Source organism: Cicer arietinum, chromosome 4 (genome assembly GCF_000331145.2).
Source record: "Cicer arietinum cultivar CDC Frontier isolate Library 1 chromosome 4, Cicar.CDCFrontier_v2.0, whole genome shotgun sequence".
NCBI classification, from domain to species: Eukaryota; Viridiplantae; Streptophyta; class Magnoliopsida; order Fabales; family Fabaceae; genus Cicer; species Cicer arietinum.
The window spans coordinates 50743121-50761261 of NC_021163.2; the positions used below are offsets into that span (position 1 = coordinate 50743121).

The following is an 18141-nucleotide window of genomic DNA, read 5'->3' on the forward strand; positions in this document are numbered from 1 at the left end:
CGGGCTCCCTAAGAAAGCTGGGGGTTTCAACTTGTGAAAGTCATAAAATTATCTGTTTGAGGCCTCTGGTGGAGGTGGTGGCGGTGGATGAGCAGGCCCGACTGATTGCGCAAGATGATTCATTATGCTAGTCGTAACAGCTTGTTGTTGTTGCATCATAAGTTGTTGTTGTTGCATCACTTGCATCATTTGTTCCCAACGTTCATCATTATTCTGCCTTCTACGAGGCCTACCTGGCGGTCTTGGATTTGGTTCCATATTGTTCTGCATATCAAACACAAATATTAAGTTGATCAGACTTAATATTTCATGAATTGATAATTAGAAAGTATATAGTCTCAAAACAAGAACAACAACTAATTTTAACTATCCATAGTACGGTCGGTTCGACCGGCTCTGATACCAAAAATGTAATACCATAAGTTAATTGTCTAGAATATAACTTGAGTATTAACGTAATTCGACAAAAGAGATTATTAATACAATTCTGACACAAAGTCATGAAAATGTATTCATACACATACTAATCATTCAAAGAAAAACATAGAAATATGGAGTACATAACACATCCATGGTTCAAAATAGATTCCCATAAATTATAAGCAGACTATAGTGTAAACTGATACGCGTCATTTCTTCAACATGTGATCTAAGCCTTTTTACCTGTAACACATTTGAATAAAGTTGGATGAGATTACATCTCAGTGGGTCCCATTAAATGAAATTAAATCAATTAGCATCCTAATTTGGTACTATATTTATTTCCTGAGTTTCTCTTCAATATAAAGTTTTGACTCTTTCTAAATATTCAAGTCATTAGACGTGAGTAATCTAATGACTTAAACTCTACCTAACAAGCATTTCATAAAGACTACATTAGTTTTACTAATGCCCTCTTCTTGTTAGTAACTTTATTTTGGTAAGATTGGACATAATTACGTCCGTAAGTGGTGCCCCACTTACCCCCTCGCTGCCGTCGTATATAGACGGAGAATTCATCTAACTAAGATGAATCCTATACTTCTCACTTTAATCAAATATATAGGAATTATATATAACAATTCATACACATATACACACAAATATAACATCATCTATTAATACATCTATTAAAGACTACCATACACTCAACCTTGAAAATTATTATGATAATATAAGCTATAAGTCAATTATATCATACAAATCACACACTGTAAAATAAAATTTCAGAGAAATGTTTAAGGTGGATTTTTCCCAAAACAATCCCAAATTTATGTTATAACAACTCAAAACTGAGTTTAACTTCAGAATCAACTGACATAAACTTACAAATATCAGAATTGAGTGAATGAGTACTCTTTGGAAAGCTTATGATGTCTAATTTATAGATAAAATTTTATTTTATTTTATTTTTATTTAGTTCCAATTCTTGCAGTTTATTAAAATAAAACACAATGACAGAAAACAAAACAGAAACAACAACTCTGGTCCAGCTTGTAATCCATTTTTCAACATCAATACTCAATCAATCATCACGAATTTGTACTCAATTTGAAGGTAATTGAGTCTAGTTTCCAAAAAACTAAAAATCATTCAAAACGGATGTCTATAGAAAACATTATGACCAAAACATCACACATATGTCATGCGAAATTCAAGTTGATAACATTCCTTCTATCGCACTAATTTCCTAACAATTCTTTGCAACAATAATGCTACAAATCATGAGTAAATCAATAATGAACACATCAAAAACAGCAGCAAAAATTACAGTTTACTCAATTCTACACTAATCGATTTCAAAATCCCTAAATCCAACCAAGAATAAAATAAAAATCATTTTTCTTTGTTTCAAACTCTTAAACCCCAAATCCCTAACCTATGGAACACATTATTTCATATATGCATGAATAAGAGATAGGAAAATGGAAACCCACCTCTTATTTCCAAAAGAATGGAGAAAATGATTGTACCCTCAACTCTTTCTACATATACTTCTAGCAAAATGCACTTTTTCTTTCTCTTTTCTTGGGTTGTCAAATGTTTTTGGTTGTTTTCTCTCTTCTTCTTCTTTTCTCATTCTCTTCTTCTTTCTCTCACTCTTTCTTCTTCTCTATCTCACCAATTTTTTTCTCTCCCTTTCTTTTCTGTTTTCCCGTTCTCTCCTCCCCCTTCGTCTTTTTCTTTTTCCTTTCTTTTAATTTGTTTTACTTATTTTACTTTACTACTTTCCCTTTTTCTATTATTATTATTATTATTATTATTATTATTATTATTATTATTATTATTATTATTATTATTATTATTATTATTATATACTAACATGTAAAACATAAAAATTACTACAAATTATTTATGCTAAAAATGGATATTACATAAATATTTATCTTGTATTCTTTTTGTTTAATCATTGAAAAATATGTATATCTTAATTTTTATGTATTAATAATATATTCTTGTTCCATTTTTTTTAATATTTATCAATGATAATCATGTTTTTTTATTTATTTAAATTTACCAGTGACAAATATGTGTCTCATATTTTTTATGTATTAATGGAAAATATTTGCCGCATATTTTTTATAAGTGATTAACATTTATCATGTGATTTTTATATTTATCAGTGATAAGTATATATTTTTTTTATATTTGTCATTCACAAGTCTATAATTCAATATATATGACAAAAATGTGTCCCTTATTTTTCATATTTATAACATATAAATATTTATCCTATGTTCTTTTTAATAGATAAATATTTATCTCGTAGTTTTTTAAATTTATCATTGACAAAAATATATCACATATTTTTTTGTGTATCAATGAAAAGCATTTATTTTATATTTTTATTTCATATGTATCAGTGATAAGTATTCATTCCCATATTTTTTTTATATATCATTCAAAAATCTATAATCCAAAATAAATTATTACCATTATCAAAATCTTATATTATTATTTGTTGCTGAAAAATCTAATAATATCTTTAAGATATTTTCAAAATAAATATCTTTATATATATGTATATATATATATATATATATATATATATATTTGGGATTTGTATATAAGTCAATGTTTTATTTATTTATTTTATAAAAATATAATGTTTTATTTATCTATTTTTTCTTACACGTATTACATAAGTTACGCGCAATTTATTTCCATTTTCTTTTTTATTGAAAAGTAGTCTTTTTCTCTTCTTTCAAAAACAATAGTTGTTTTTTTCTCTTTTGTGGTCACGTCCCAACGTCGTATGGCCTCCAATCTCTTCCTCTCATCAATGACTTCTTTTACGATTTTTTAGTTTTTCAAAACTATGAAGTTGACGTAGGAGTTCCGCCACATAAATCTTAAAATCCAAGCATCTTAGAGCTCATTCTATGGAATTTAGTAATAGATCTCTAACTTTTATCGCACAAGCTATCTTTTGAACCAATTTGCTTCCCAATCTAGACATCAAACTGTGCGAATCTTCTTCTTATGTGTTGGGGTTGATTGCAAGTCTCACATCCTTTAGTGTGGGAGAATAAGGAGAAGGCCAAGGCTATATATTGGGTTTTGGTCATTTGTTTTCAAATGCACCAGTCAGCAATAGCACTTTAAGCTTGTATCTGACTAAGTTTAAATATTTGCTTTGTAAGAGTGTGGTTGTCCTGGGGTGTCTGGGGTGTGAGTAAGAGAAGTCTATGTGTTGTAACAATTTTCACATAGTATTAATTCTCTGGTTGCCGGTTTAGGCAGCGGCCGTGGTTTTTTCTCCGGTTTGGAGTTTCCACGTTATATTCTTGTGTTGTGATTGTGTTTTAATTCTTTTAACTTATGCTATTTTTCCCAACAACTGGTATCAAGAGCCAAGGTTCGGAGGTTCGGTAGGATAATTTTTCTTAGTATGCTCTGTGGTTGCAGCTTTGTCTGATCTTCCACATCAGAAAAGAATTATCCTTGGTATTGTTAGAGGAAAGGTGATACTGTGAAAGTGCTGTTTAGGGAGGTTCTGGCTAAGGAAAGACTTGGTATTTAAGCGTGTCTGTTGTGACCCACCTCTCTTTCCTGGGAACTTACCTGGTGCACGGTTTACAGTCTGCGTGCAGCTGCTATGTCTTATTCAAGCGTTATGAAGTTTGACATAGAGAAGTTTGATGGAAGAATCAACTTTGGCTTGTGGAAAGTACAAGTCAAGGATGTGCTTATACAATCAGGATTACACAAGGCGTTGAAAGGAAACACTTCCAACATGGAGGACGACAAGTGGGAGGAACTAGATTTGAGAGCTGCAAGTGCAATTCGTCTGTGTTTGGCAAAGAATGTTCTTGCGAATGTGCAGAATCTGTCATCAGCCAAGCAACTCTGGGAGAAGCTTGAAGGGTTATATCAGGCTAAGGGCATCTCAAATCGGTTGTTGTTGAAAGAGCAATTCCACAATCTGCGCATGGATGAAGGTACGAAAATCTCTGATCATCTTAGTACTTTGAATAATATTGTCTCTGAGTTGGAATCTATCAAAGTTGAGATTGATGATGAAGATAAAGCGTTAAGGCTCATTTTGTCCCTTCCACCTTCCTATGTTCATCTTAAACCTGTTCTGATGTATGGGAAGGAAAGTTTGAGTTTTGAAGAAGTTGCAACTAAAATTATTTCTGAAGAAAGGAGAATGAAAAATGATGAAAGCACTTCATCAAGCTCAATGTTGCTGACTAGAAGTAGGGCTAATGGGAAGAAGATACATGCAAAGAATTTGGTGTGCTGGGAGTGTGGAAAGCCTGGGCATTGTGAAGAGAAATTGTCCAGGTGGAGCAGTATCTGAAAAAGACTATGAGACAAGTGCTAGCAAGGTCTCCCTTGTTTGGGGAGATGATGGTGATCTCATCTAGAAGATAAAGTTTGTCCTTATGGTATTTCCGCTATACCATGAAAAAGGACAAGTTATTGCTAGCGGATTCAGAACAACACACGGGCATTGGTTGGCATTGATGCAAGGTGTGTGGTGATTTGTCGATGGCTGAAGAACTTCCTGGAAGCCAACATGGGAGTTGCACCATTAATTTCAGCAAGGTTTCGACATGAGAAAATTCTTGGAATGGTTTAGTTCCAAGTGGAGAAAATTATTGGGATGGTTTAGTTCCAAGTGAAGTGTACTTTTGATGGTGGAGTATGATTGTCGGTAAGACAATGGAAGCAGAAGCTGTAACTCTTACAATCAAGGTGGAGATTGTTGGGGTTGATTGCAAGTCCCACATCCTTTAGTGTGGGAGAATAAGGAGAAGGCCAAGGCTATATATTGGGTTTTGGTTCTTTGTTTTCAAATGCACCAGTCAGCAATAGCACTTTAAGCTTGTATCTGACTAAGTTTAAATATTTGCTTTGTAAGAGTGTGGTTGTCCTGGGGTGTCTGGGGTTTGAGTAAGAGAAGTCTATGTGTTGTAACAATTTTCACATAGTATTAATTCTCTGGTTGCCGGTTTAGGCAGCGGCCGTGGTTTTTTCTCCGGTTTTGGAGTTTCCACGTTATATTCTTGTGTTGTGATTGTGTTTTAATTCTTTTAACTTATGCTATTTTTCCCAACATTATGTGCATCTCTTATACATGCAACAACAAAATAAGAGACATTTATAGATGTTTTGTTTTTCTTTAGAATATGTTTGTATTCCTTTATATAATTTTTTTTAATGTATTTGTATTTTTTAGAATTAGATCCATGAACAAAATATCTTCTCCCTTTAGATAATTTTATTTTATATTTTTCGTAGGTATACTTCAATATTTTGTATTTTAAGTGTACATTATGGATGTGATGAGTTCAATTTGATTTTAAAAGAAATGGCGGATACATTTCTTTTGGGATCTAATAAAATTAGTTGTCTATCTCTCCTTATTCGTTTTATGTTTCACTTATATGATTTTTCTATGTTACAATTTTCTTAAATTTTTTGTTAGTAAATAAAAAGATGGAGATAGTATTTTGGTTGATAATTTAAAATAAGTTTTTTTGAATGATATTTCTTTTTTGTTGTTACATATTATAAGTTTTTTGTTGTTAAATAAAAAAAAAAACAATGTTAGGAAATTTTAAAAAAGTTGTAGAAGTGAAAAATAGAAATCTAAAATTTTTATCAAGCTCTTCCGCTTGTTTTATCTTCTTCTCCGCACTTAATAGAATGATGTTCAATATTTCAAGTGAAAATTTATCACCAAATGAAGAATAGAAAGAACAAAAAAATTTAAAAAATATATTAACTTTGATTCAAAATAAATACGTGTAAGAAAAATGTTAAAATAATATGGAAGAGAAGAATAAATTTTATTCAGTTATCCGATGAATAATAGTGTAAACAATTGATACATTGATTAATAGCTAGTATGTTGAAACAAAGAATGCATTGGATAATAGAGATTAAATAAGTGAGATTTTTTGATTTAAATGTCCCTTTTTTTTTATTTTTTATTTCTGAAATACCGTATTTTAAAAAGTATTTATGTGAATGCCTTATTTTTTTTTTCAAGTAGGAAGTCGCTCCCCGGAAAGCGATTAGCTGAAGGGAAAATTTTAAAATTGTTATCGAAGGTCGCTTCCCCGGGGAACGACCTGTAACTAGCCTTATTATTATTATTTTTTATATTTTAACATTTGTTATTAATTATTTAATAAATTAAAATTAATTAAATTATTTAAAAATAAAAATACTAATAATAAATTAAAATAAAATACATTAATAAATTATGAATTAATTTTATATTTTAATTATTATTATTATAATAAATAACTATTATAATTCAAAATGATTATAATTAAAATGATTAAATTAAAATGATTAAATTGTATTATAAATTTAAAAAAATGATACATTAAAATAAAATAAAAATTACATCAAATTTGTTGCAAACAATAATAATAACAATTTAATAAAAAGAAAATTATATTAATAACATGAAAATGAAACGAAATACATTAAATTAATGATAAAGATACATGACATTTGAGAAAAAAAACATCAAATTTATATCAATGATGTCCACCTAAATGACCTTCAGTCTCACATCTAGAATTTCGCCGAACTCGTCTAACTCTCTGAACAAGTTGCGGTTCTTCCGATTCATCTTGATTTTGATCATTTTCCCAATCAACTCAAATGAGATATTTAAATCAAAAAGTCAATAAATTTTTCCTTCAGTTGGTCGCTTTCTGGGAAGCGACTTCCTACTTGAAAAAAAAAGTAGGACATTCGCATAAATATTTTTCAAAGTAGGGCATTTCAAAAATTAAAAAAGAAAGATATTTAAATCAAAAAGTCAATAAATGATACATTGATTAATTTTTAATATGTCAAGTAAATAAGTGTTTTGGACTATAATGTTCCTAATTTTAATTAGGTGTCAATTAATGGAATAAAGATAGTTATATAATATATGATGTATTTTTAGATTCTAAGTTTAATTGGAGTTTTAGTTCCCTATTTTTAGTTCTCGAAATTGATCATCTATTTTAAAAGTCAACAGTTTTACTCTTAAAAGATTTTTGAACTAAAAAATGATGATTTGATAAGTTTTAAATGATGTGACATACGATTTCATGACATATAACTATTTAGATGCATTAATTATTCATATGTCATTAATTAAGTCAAAATATTGAAAGAAAATTGAAGTTGAAATAAGTGTTTAGAAGATTTTATTGCAAACTCATGAGTGTTAATCATTATATATAATCGTATCTTATGTCACATTATTTAAAAAATATCATATTACTATTTTATAATTAAAAATTCAAATGAAAGAACTAAGTTATCTTATTTTAAAATAGAGAATCAATTCATAAATTAACAAAAAAATATGAGAACTAAAACTGCAGTTAAGTTTAAATTTCTTCACATCATCGTGGTCTTCTCCTCCATCCAAACCTTCAATTTTGCCCGATTTTCTACCAATTTTGTGGTTTATTAACTTAATTCCATTCAGAACAGTTTTCAGTCATTATGGGACCGGACATAGGCCTAGGGCTGGTCATGGTTGGTTATTTTAAAAAAGTAAACCATATCCATTTTAAAACCAATATATGGATTTATATTTATAACTAAATTCATTATTTGGTTTAAAACCGGTTATAAAACCAATTATAAAATTGGTTATGGTTAAATAACCAGTTTATAATTAAGCAACCGATTTTGAAAATTTTAATTTTAAAATCGATTTTTTTTTCAAATTCGGTTAAAATTTGATTATTTTTTTAAAAGATATTTATTCATAGTTTAAAAATTGGTTATTTAAAAAAATCAATTTTTTCGATAAATTTTTTTATAAAAATTCTCACCAAATTTGTTGAGAAAAAATTCGATTTAAAATTTTTTTGAGAAAAAAAAGTTTTTATTTTTTATTTATATATTTTCGGAAAAAAAAATTCAAATTTTTTTCAAGAAATAAAATCTCAAAATTAACAAAATATTAGTAGTGGATAAAGACCAAATCTAAATATAAAACATAAGTGGTTATCTAACCGATTTATAAATAAACTAAATTATAACTATATAATTTTAACCGAATATTTAAAATGAATTTGAATCTAATTATGGATTTCAACCCGTATTTTTTTGCAGAGTCCTACGTAAGCCCATCTGCTCATTCCCCTATAGTCGAATTTAGCATTTGCATCAAGACTTCCGCTTAGTCCACTCATTACTCTATGTTCGGTACTCACAAAACAAGTTATTTCACTGTGTAATATATATTATTATACATGTATCAGTTTTCTTAATATAATAATTAATTCTTCTAAAAACGTAATAAATAATTTAATCTTTATAGTTTCAAAAAATTAAAACTTCATTTTCACTTCAAAATATCATTACTCATAAGTCAACATACACCTTTCACATATTTTTAATGTGAGAGTTAATTTGAATTCCATTTTTTTCAAGAAAATATATTTTAGTGTTAAACATAAAATTAATGAAAGTATTTTTAATTGTAACATATGTGCTCAACCCAAATTGAATAAAAAAAAATCGTAGGCATGTGGTTTTTTAATTTTTTTTCATATAAAAATATAAGCGTATACTCGTCACTTTGTTTTTCAATACACTCCTCACCTTTTTTGGGTACACTATTAAATACTCGTCACCTTTTATAAACGCAATAATGGTCACTGATTAAAAAAAAAAATTCAACAGACAAATTTTAGAGGTTGTTTTGTCAAAAATAAAAATAAAAATTGGAGTTTATCACCTCTACATGTCCCACTCCCACAACTTGTAGAAAAACAATGTCCCACATTGATTAGTTTTTTTTGTTGGTTGAGAGGATTTTTGCGTTTCCATTACTTGTATGTCTAGAAATGTGAATTGAATCTGAACTCGCAAAAAATCTGTATTATAGATACATTTAGTGCAAAAACAAGTGAATATGAGTTTAAGCACGAACATGTCATACATATTATTGTTTTTTATTTGTATTATATATATACTGAAAAATGTCATCAAAGTTATACATTTTATCGTAACTAATAATATTTATATTACCAATCAAATATATAAATAAACTCACAATAAAAGTTAATTAAATTTGTCTTAATATTTTTGAGTAAAATACAAATATTTCATAATTAAGACATATATAAGTTAACAATTGATTTCGCAAAAGATGTTAATTATTTTGTTTTTATTAAAATAAATTTGTGCTTAATCTAGTAGTTAATTTCTATTTCGTCTTATTTTTAATAATATCATTAAATCACATAAATATTTACATAATTCAATATAATTTTAGATAATTTTGATACTTTAGTTTATTATTTTCAAAATTTAATATTATGAAACTTTGAATTTTTTTTAATTATGTTAAAATGATATTGCACATGTAATTTAACAATTTATTTTAATTCTAACGCAGATGACCGATACAAATATAGATACTTAGATATCTAAAAAAACACAAGTACGATAATTAAAATTAATAGTCAAACAAATATAAACTACAATACAAATACATATATAAATATTATAGTACTATATCAAAACTCTATCTAATGTCTTCTCTACATCGGTCCAAATGAAGTAGTTTAAGAAAACTACTCTGAAGATGGACTATAAATGTAGACCTACATGCTCAGGTGCAATACTCAACGTGTTGACAGAAGAAAAAAAAGTGTTGAGTTGAAAATGAAAGTTTTAATTTATTGAAGCTTCAATTTATTGACAGTAATTTTAATTGTAATAAATAATTTTAATAATATTTTCATTAAAATGGTCCAACCCCTTAACCGCATCAACAACCCGTTTTCATGCGATTCGCTTTTCGTGGTCAAATTCATTGAATTGGTTAAATCTAATTCGATTTTTTTATCTTGACAACATCTCACTATTTAGGACATTGTCTCAAAGTATTAAAGTTTAAAATACGGTCCAACTTTTTATAACGAATTTGTTAATTATATTTTAGGATTTGAGATTTTTAGTAAATGATTATATGTGTTCTTCTAGGTTTCACTTTTCTTATATATTCTGAAAATATTTTGGTTGTGAAACTATGACAAGGATTTTGATGAAGCACTTGTAAAATTATTTTAATAACAAATATGTTCTTTGTTTTTCATCTAAAAGGGAGTAGTTTAGGGTTTATTTTTGGTTTAAAATTGTGTTCTTTAAATTATTTTGTTAGTTTTGATTTTCAAAAACTGTTTAAAAATTAATTTATACCACCGAAAATATTACTAGGTTGAGTCACAGACTAGGTCACTCTCTTTAAGATGTTTCACGACATTGTCCAAATTGTGCAAGACAGACTATCAATATGAAGTCCCTATGATAAAATAGTCTAGATTCACTACATCAGTATTCTACTGCATTGTAAGAATATATTCTAGAATTACATCCTCAATATGACAGTTTAATGGTTGTCACTCGTAATATGGCACTATGATCACTCGAAAGAAAGAGAAGAAAAAAAACAAGATAGAGCGAAGTATAAAAAAGTCTCAGATTTCAGAGAACTTTTGGTGTGTTTTTCAACTGAGTAGCACCCTATATTTATAGAGAAAATCTGCAACGGGATGTGAGAAAAATATGAGATCCATCAGACTAGATCCACAGAAATGTGCACTCCGAATTTGTATAGGTTTTTGACTGGGCAATGAGCTGATTTGTGATCCACAACATAGAGAAAATAGCTATGGTTTGATCGGGGAAACTGATGTGCGAATCGAGGGAAGAAACTAACCATATAAGATGTTGAATGTTACCTTATCAATGAGAGAAAAATGCATGCATTTATAAAAAATATATTTTTATTTTTTATTTTTCTGATACTAAAAAATAATAAACCACTTAGCCTAGACCTAGGCACGAATTGAGCCGAACGGACAGCGGCTGCGACGCGCGCACACATGTGGTGGTCTATTTGCATGCATTATTCCCCATTTATGAAATTAGGGTATCCCTTGGGGCACATCTTAATTGCCATACATCCACCTTATAAATACCACTAGTGTGTGTCATCTCTTGTATGTGGGGCTTTTTTATTTTTTCAATTTACACCAACTAACTCTCATTAATATCACCATCATTTCTAGCAATCTCTCATTAATATCATCATCATTTCTAATATTTTTATCCTATTTTATTTAAATAAATGATTTTCACACATATTTAATTTTTATTTCGTGGTGTTGTTGTCTCAGTACATGGTTGTGTTTGTTTGTCGTCTTAGTGCAATATTGTTCTTGTCTTGTTACGGTGTTATTTGATTCACATTGACAAATCAACTTCAGATGTTTTGACATCATTAACGTTACAGCTCCAGATGCATAAGAATTGTAGACACATCGACTTTGTTATATTTGTAGGCTTTATCTATTTTTGTAAATTTTACCGTTTTATGTTATTAATTTAGGTATTGTAAGTTTGTCTACATATTCATTCTTTTTTTATTTTAACAAATTTCAATTATAATTTTCTTAATTGCACTTTTTGACATTATCTCTAATTACGGAGATCCATAACACGGTCTATTTTTTTTTACTAAACAACCATATTTATATATATATATATATATATATATGTATAAATATGGTTGTTTAGTAAAAAAAAATAGACCGTGTTATGGACCTCTATAATTAGAGATAATGTCAAAAAGTGGAATGATATAATTTTTATGAAGATCTGAGGAGATCATTCATGACTAATATTTTTCTTATAGACAATTAGAGATGGGTGGATTTCTCTTTCAAATGATTTTGATTTTGTTAAGTTGGATTATTTGAAAAAATATTTTTTATTTTAATATTTTAAAATTTGAATTAATTTTACTTGTTAATAAGAAAGTAAGAAATTTTTAAAAGTGAGAAATTATCTATATTTCTAGAGACAATCAAAATATCAAAAATATTGTTTTTGTTATTGTAAAATAAATAAATATCCAACACTACTGGAAATTCATAACAAAATGTGTATTTATTTTATCCAACAATAGAGAAAATTTTATGTTTTTATACATCTTAACATACGTTTTTTTTTTATTATTATTTAAAATAAATAATTTTTTTTAATTATAAATAAAAATTTGAAAATTGTAATTTTATTTTTATTTTTATTCATTTAACAGTAATAGGGTGGCTGGAAGTTGCCGACAACTGGAACTTTGCCGCCGTCTTCAAGGTGTTGCTGCCGACCATCATACCAGTCGTTAGAGTTCGTTGCTGACCACCGTAGGATTGGTAGAGCTTAGACAACCACTATTTTCCTCCACTACTATATATCATTAAATCAATAACAAATAAATTATTATATTTAAATTACTTTTTTAATTTTAAAAATGAAAAAAATATTATTTTTAGAATAATAAATAATTTTTTTAAATTTGTTATTCTTAAAATAATTTAAAATAATATAAAAACAGTTATTTTAAAATTATAAAAATTATAAAAAATAGTATTTGAAAAAAATAAAATAAGACTAACTTTACACCAAACCAGTTAATTAGAGAAAACTCGATTATAAAATCGGTTGTGTATTTTTCCAACCGATTTTTAAAAATGATTTTAAAATCCAAACTACTTAATAGATTATTATATGGATATAGTTTGGATAAAAAAATGAACCAAATAATAAACACCCTAGTGGTTGGGAGAAGGGGATGAAGATGAAGAAATGGGGTAGGGCACCAGGAAGGGTGGGGACCTAGAGAGGATGGTGGGGATCTAAGTTAATGTATTTAATTAAATATTTAGATAAAAGGGTAGCCTTAATTAATATTTTAAATTTTAAAAATTATTTTAATAATTAATAGTGTAAAAAACTAAATTAATACACGATTGATGTTAATTTAATAAGTTGAATTTTAAAAAATATATCCATTTTCTTTTATTATTATCAAATTAAATTCAATGTAATTATTTTTAAAAATTTTAAAGACTAAAATAAATTATTCTAAAGGTTATCATTAATCTTCGTTAAAATTTTAGGTAAATTTTAAATAATATTTCATAATAAAACACTTTATACTTCGTTGCATTCACCTAATTTGAAATTTTGAAATATTGAAGAAATTTCAATTGAAGGGCTTTTAGAATTCACCTCCAATTAATTAAGGGGGTCCACTCTAACCATAGCCAATTAATCGAATTCATTTATTGGAAAAGACTTTTAGTCTTTCATTTATTTTGTGCTAATAAATTATTGTACTCTTTCTTGTGATTCAAACCAAAGCCAGGCAAAAAATGGTTTGGATTATCCCAACTTATGAACTTGGGTTTGGCACGCAAAATAAAGTTAAATGTATTTAAATGTTAAAAAATGAAAGTCAATGAAACAAAAATTTAGTTAAATGTATTTAAATTTTTTATATTATAAAAAGTAAGTACTTTCATCAAAAAGTATACTCGATGATATTTATTGTTGAAGAGCAATTTAAAAATATTTTTTAATTAAGTTAATGTTATTTCAGAAATAAGACCATTAAATATACTAAAAAATAATTAAAAATTATTTAGATTTTGAATTAAATATTATAGATAGTTTTTGTTTATAACCTTAACACATGTTAAAAAAAAAGTCAACAACACACAACTTTGAAAATTAATTGACATACATTTAATTATATGGTCAATTGATACATTTAACACAAAGAAAAAACAAAAATAAATAACAACTTGAGGTAATAATTCTAAGCAAACTACTCATAACAGGAACAAACAAATAGGCAAAGTTATTCCTTTCAATTCTTCCACATCTCCTAAATTTAACTAACCATACAATAGACAAGTTTCTTCAATTTAAAGACATTCCTAAACATAGATATAACAAACATAAATATTAATAGTTAAGAATCAATTTTTGCCACTTGAGGCACATGAACAGGAAACTCATGAATTTCATCAATCCAAGGACTCTTCTCCTTTTCAGGATTTATAGTCTTCAAAGCCTTCCAAACAGCACTATTACATTTAAATCCAGAACCAAATGCAATTTGCCAAGTCCTATCACCTTTTTTGATCCTTCCTTTAGCTTCTGTATAAGCCAATTCGTACCACAAAGAACTACTAGAAGTGTTGCCAAATCTATAAAGTGTCATTCTTGATGGCTCCATATGCCATTCACTTAAATCAAGATTCTTTTCTAATTCATCCAAAACTGCCCTTCCTCCGGCATGAATACAAAAATGTTCAAAAGCTAATTTAAAATCAGGTATATATGGCTTTATTTTCATCTTGAAAATTTTTCGACCGACCAATGTGACGAAAAATAATAGCTGCTCCGACATTGGAAGGACTAATGGACCTAATGTTGTGATATTTGTTTTGAGGGCTTCTCCGGCAACGGCCATTAGGTCTTTTGAGAGTGCTACTCCGACTTTTTTCGTGTCGTCTTCTTTTTGGAAGACACAACCGTAGGATTTGTCGTCTGCGCCTTTATGTGTTCGGACGGTGTGAACTAATTGATATTTTGATCTGCGCCGATCAGAAGGTTTGTTTGAGAGGAGGATTGCGGCTCCGCCCATTCTGAAGAGACAATTCGACACTAGCATCGATCGGTTGTTGCCGAGATACAAATTTAGAGTTATGTTCTCCATGCTTACTACTAAGGCATAAGAGTTTGGATTTGCCTATACATAAGAATCAATGATATATCACTTGCCACATACAACACTGTCAATGGGAAACTTTATGATCCAATTGGAGGAGTATGAGTTATATTACATAAAATTTTAGTTCTTCTATTTTTATTGATTTACAAAATTGATTTTCTATTTAAAAAGTCAACATTTTTTATCATTTCATATGATTTTCTAACTAAAAAATGATGACATGAAATACTTTAAATAACGTGACATATGATAAGATGATGTCGAATGATTAACACCTATGAAATTGAAATAAAACGCCGTAAAAACTTAAGTTTCAACTTCAGAATTTTTTCATTTTTTTAATAAAATTAATGACATGTAAATAATCAATGCATCTAGATGGATTTATATTATAAAATTATAGGCCACATCATTTAAAATATATCAAATCATCAATTTTTAGTTAAAAAATATGAAGGAAAAACCAAAACTGTTTACTTTTAAAATAAGAGATCAATTATGTGAATTGATAATAATAAAGAGACAAAAACTGTAATTAATATATAAAATTGACTTTTTGTTGATAAATCTAAAGTCACATAACTTATACTTATAACTAAATTAAATTGTTAATTTTAAACAACTTGTTTAAGGATTTCACTTAAGTAATTTTGCTGGTGAGTTAAAGAGATATCAAAAGAGTTTTAAAAAAGAAGTTTAAGTTCAACTCTCAACACCAACCTAACCACTTAACTTTGTAACATTTTTCTTTTAAAAAAGCAAACTAACTTGTTTCCCTAAATGATAAGCTGTGAAAATGGATTACTTGTCGTCATGAATTGAGTTGAAAGTCTTTGTCTTTCAATAAAGATTATACGACTTGTATTCTAATTTATGTTTAGAAAAAATATTTATCTTTAAAATTGAAATTTGTGTGGTCTAGAAGGGAGTCAAGGGCAAAGTTAACATAAAAAAAGGGGTCTATATATCTTTGAGATATTTGGATTGATGGTACTTGGGAGGGTATTTATTAGGTTGGCTAAGCTAACAAAAAACTTCCAACAACTTGACAACCTGTTGTTGATTTGAATTAAATGGTCCAATCACTTTTAAGAGCATGCAATAAAAGATGAAATAAATATAGGCTCCATGCCCTTTAGGTAGCACAAGTGGAAGGACACTAAAAATTCACATGCATATAATAATAGCTTGGAACACATTTACTAAATTGCAAAATAAAAAACATATTCCCCTTTAGTAAGTCTCACAATAAAAAACTTTTTTTGATTTTTGATACACTTTTTTTAATTATACAATTTAATTAATACTATTCTCAAGAGTGGTTTGAGGACAGCGACAAAGACCATAACTCCTGTTTTGTGGGAACCTGTCCCCGAACAATTTATTAAAATAACATTTTCATGTATATATTTAAATATTTTATATATTTATTTATTTGTCGTTTTACATAATATGTGTATAAATATATTTTATATGTAAATTTTATTAGACTTGCAATAATATACTTTTTTTTTTATAATTTTTATAGTTAATTTTTTTTAAAAATGTATTATCAATTTGATTGAAAATAAGAAAAATATAATTATTTTTTTATGTTGATGGATCCTTGCAAAAATCAATGAGAATCAATGGGGATGAAAAACTTCTTGAGAGAGAAAATGAGAAATCTTTTTTTTTAATCTAGTTAATGTTGACATATTTATGTAAAATTACATAAGAAAAAGGAAAAGGGTAATTTAGATAATAAAATGAAAAAAGTTAGTGTGTGGAAAGTGCAAACCTGAAGGAGGTGTTTGGCAAGGTCAATAGAGATAAGACCAGCACTACAACCCATACCACCAAGATTATAACTCAAAATATTCCCTCTTAATTTATAATGATTAACAACCATAGCTGAAAGAGAAGGTGTTGGATTAAACAAGCTACAATTCACAATCAAAATTCCAATATCCTTAGCCTTCACACCAGTTTTTTCAAGAAGTTCATCAATTGCTCCAAACATAACTTCTTCAGCTTCTTTCCTTGCTTCCTCCATACAATAATTTGGTGGCACTCTCATTAGTGACGATGGAAAATATGTTTTTTGTCCTAAACCTGACCTCTCAACAATTTTCTTTTGAAATGAAAGAATTTCATCACCAAATTGTCCAAACAAATATGCTTTTTCTATAAAAGTTTCCCTTGTGCAAATGCAATCTTCTTGTGGTTTGTAGCATGCAAAATCCACTAAGTAAATACTTCTTGGACGACTCATAAAATAAAGTGTAGCTAAAAATACTATTAAACTTGAACATAGTGTAACCGACACAAAGTTGAATTTTAGAATTTCCCATAATTGAATTAAATCTTTTAGTGAAAATGTTGCTAAATGTGTTGAAACTACTCCAAGTAGAGGAATTAAAACAAGGTACATAGCATTGGAAATTAAATAATGGTACCCAAGTTTCACATATTTAAGTTTCACGGATAGTAGAAAATTAGGAAGTTTATTTCTTTGTTCTTCCATTAATTAAGGGTGTTAATTTATAGAATTATTATTGGTTTTGATATAAAATAATGTAACGGGCTTATAATTTTTATAAAAGAGAAAATTTAAAAGACCACAAAAGAAGACAACAAAGACAAATGTTACTTGATTAATATTTTTTGGTTATGAAAGGGAAAAGTTTAAGGTAAAAGAAGTGGAATTTGGAAAAGAGGATATTGAAAATACGAATAAGAAACAAAAGGTAGAAGAGAAGATCATTTGAGTTGTGAGATTTTTGGAAGATGTGAAAATGATTATAAAGAGTGAAAGTTGGAAGAGAGGGTAGTTGATACAACTACCCCAACGAACATTTAATTCACAACATGTAGAAGCATTAATTGAATATATAATTTTGCCAGTAGGAAAATCCTCCATGTGTTCTTTATTAACTGTCGTTTTTTTATTTATAAATGCGTTGTTTCTTTTTATTATCTTTGTCTACATTAATTAAATTATGAGAATTAAATAAATAAATTAATTGTAATACTAAATTTATTAGATAATAGTTTATTATTAAAGGGATGATTAGTTTATGTTTTTCTTGTATTATATAATATAAATT

At 27.8% G+C, this 18141-nt stretch overlaps 1 protein-coding gene across 1 annotated transcript; it reads right to left on the bottom strand.

The window, feature by feature from the left end:
- Window positions 1-14123: 14123 nt before the first annotated feature.
- Window positions 14124-17808, bottom strand: LOC101505022 (3-ketoacyl-CoA synthase 11-like). The gene is made up of 2 exons (XM_004497950.4): window positions 16833-17808; window positions 14124-15070 (listed from the first exon to the last, which is right to left on the bottom strand). Exons 1-2 carry the CDS (start codon window positions 17556-17558, stop codon window positions 14288-14290), a joined length of 1509 nt encoding a protein of 502 aa, XP_004498007.1. The 5' UTR covers window positions 17559-17808; the 3' UTR covers window positions 14124-14287.
- Between the last annotated feature and the right edge of the window lie 333 nt (window positions 17809-18141).

Excerpts from the sequence above, each read along its gene's own strand:
- LOC101505022 (XM_004497950.4), bottom strand. The coding sequence starts at position 17,558 with ATGGAAGAACAAAGAAATAAACTTCCTAATTTTCTACTATCCGTGAAA. Across the intron at positions 15,071-16,832 it reads TTGCCAAACACCTCCTTCAG|GCAAATCCAAACTCTTATGC; the intron begins GTTTGCACTTTC and ends TCTTATGTATAG.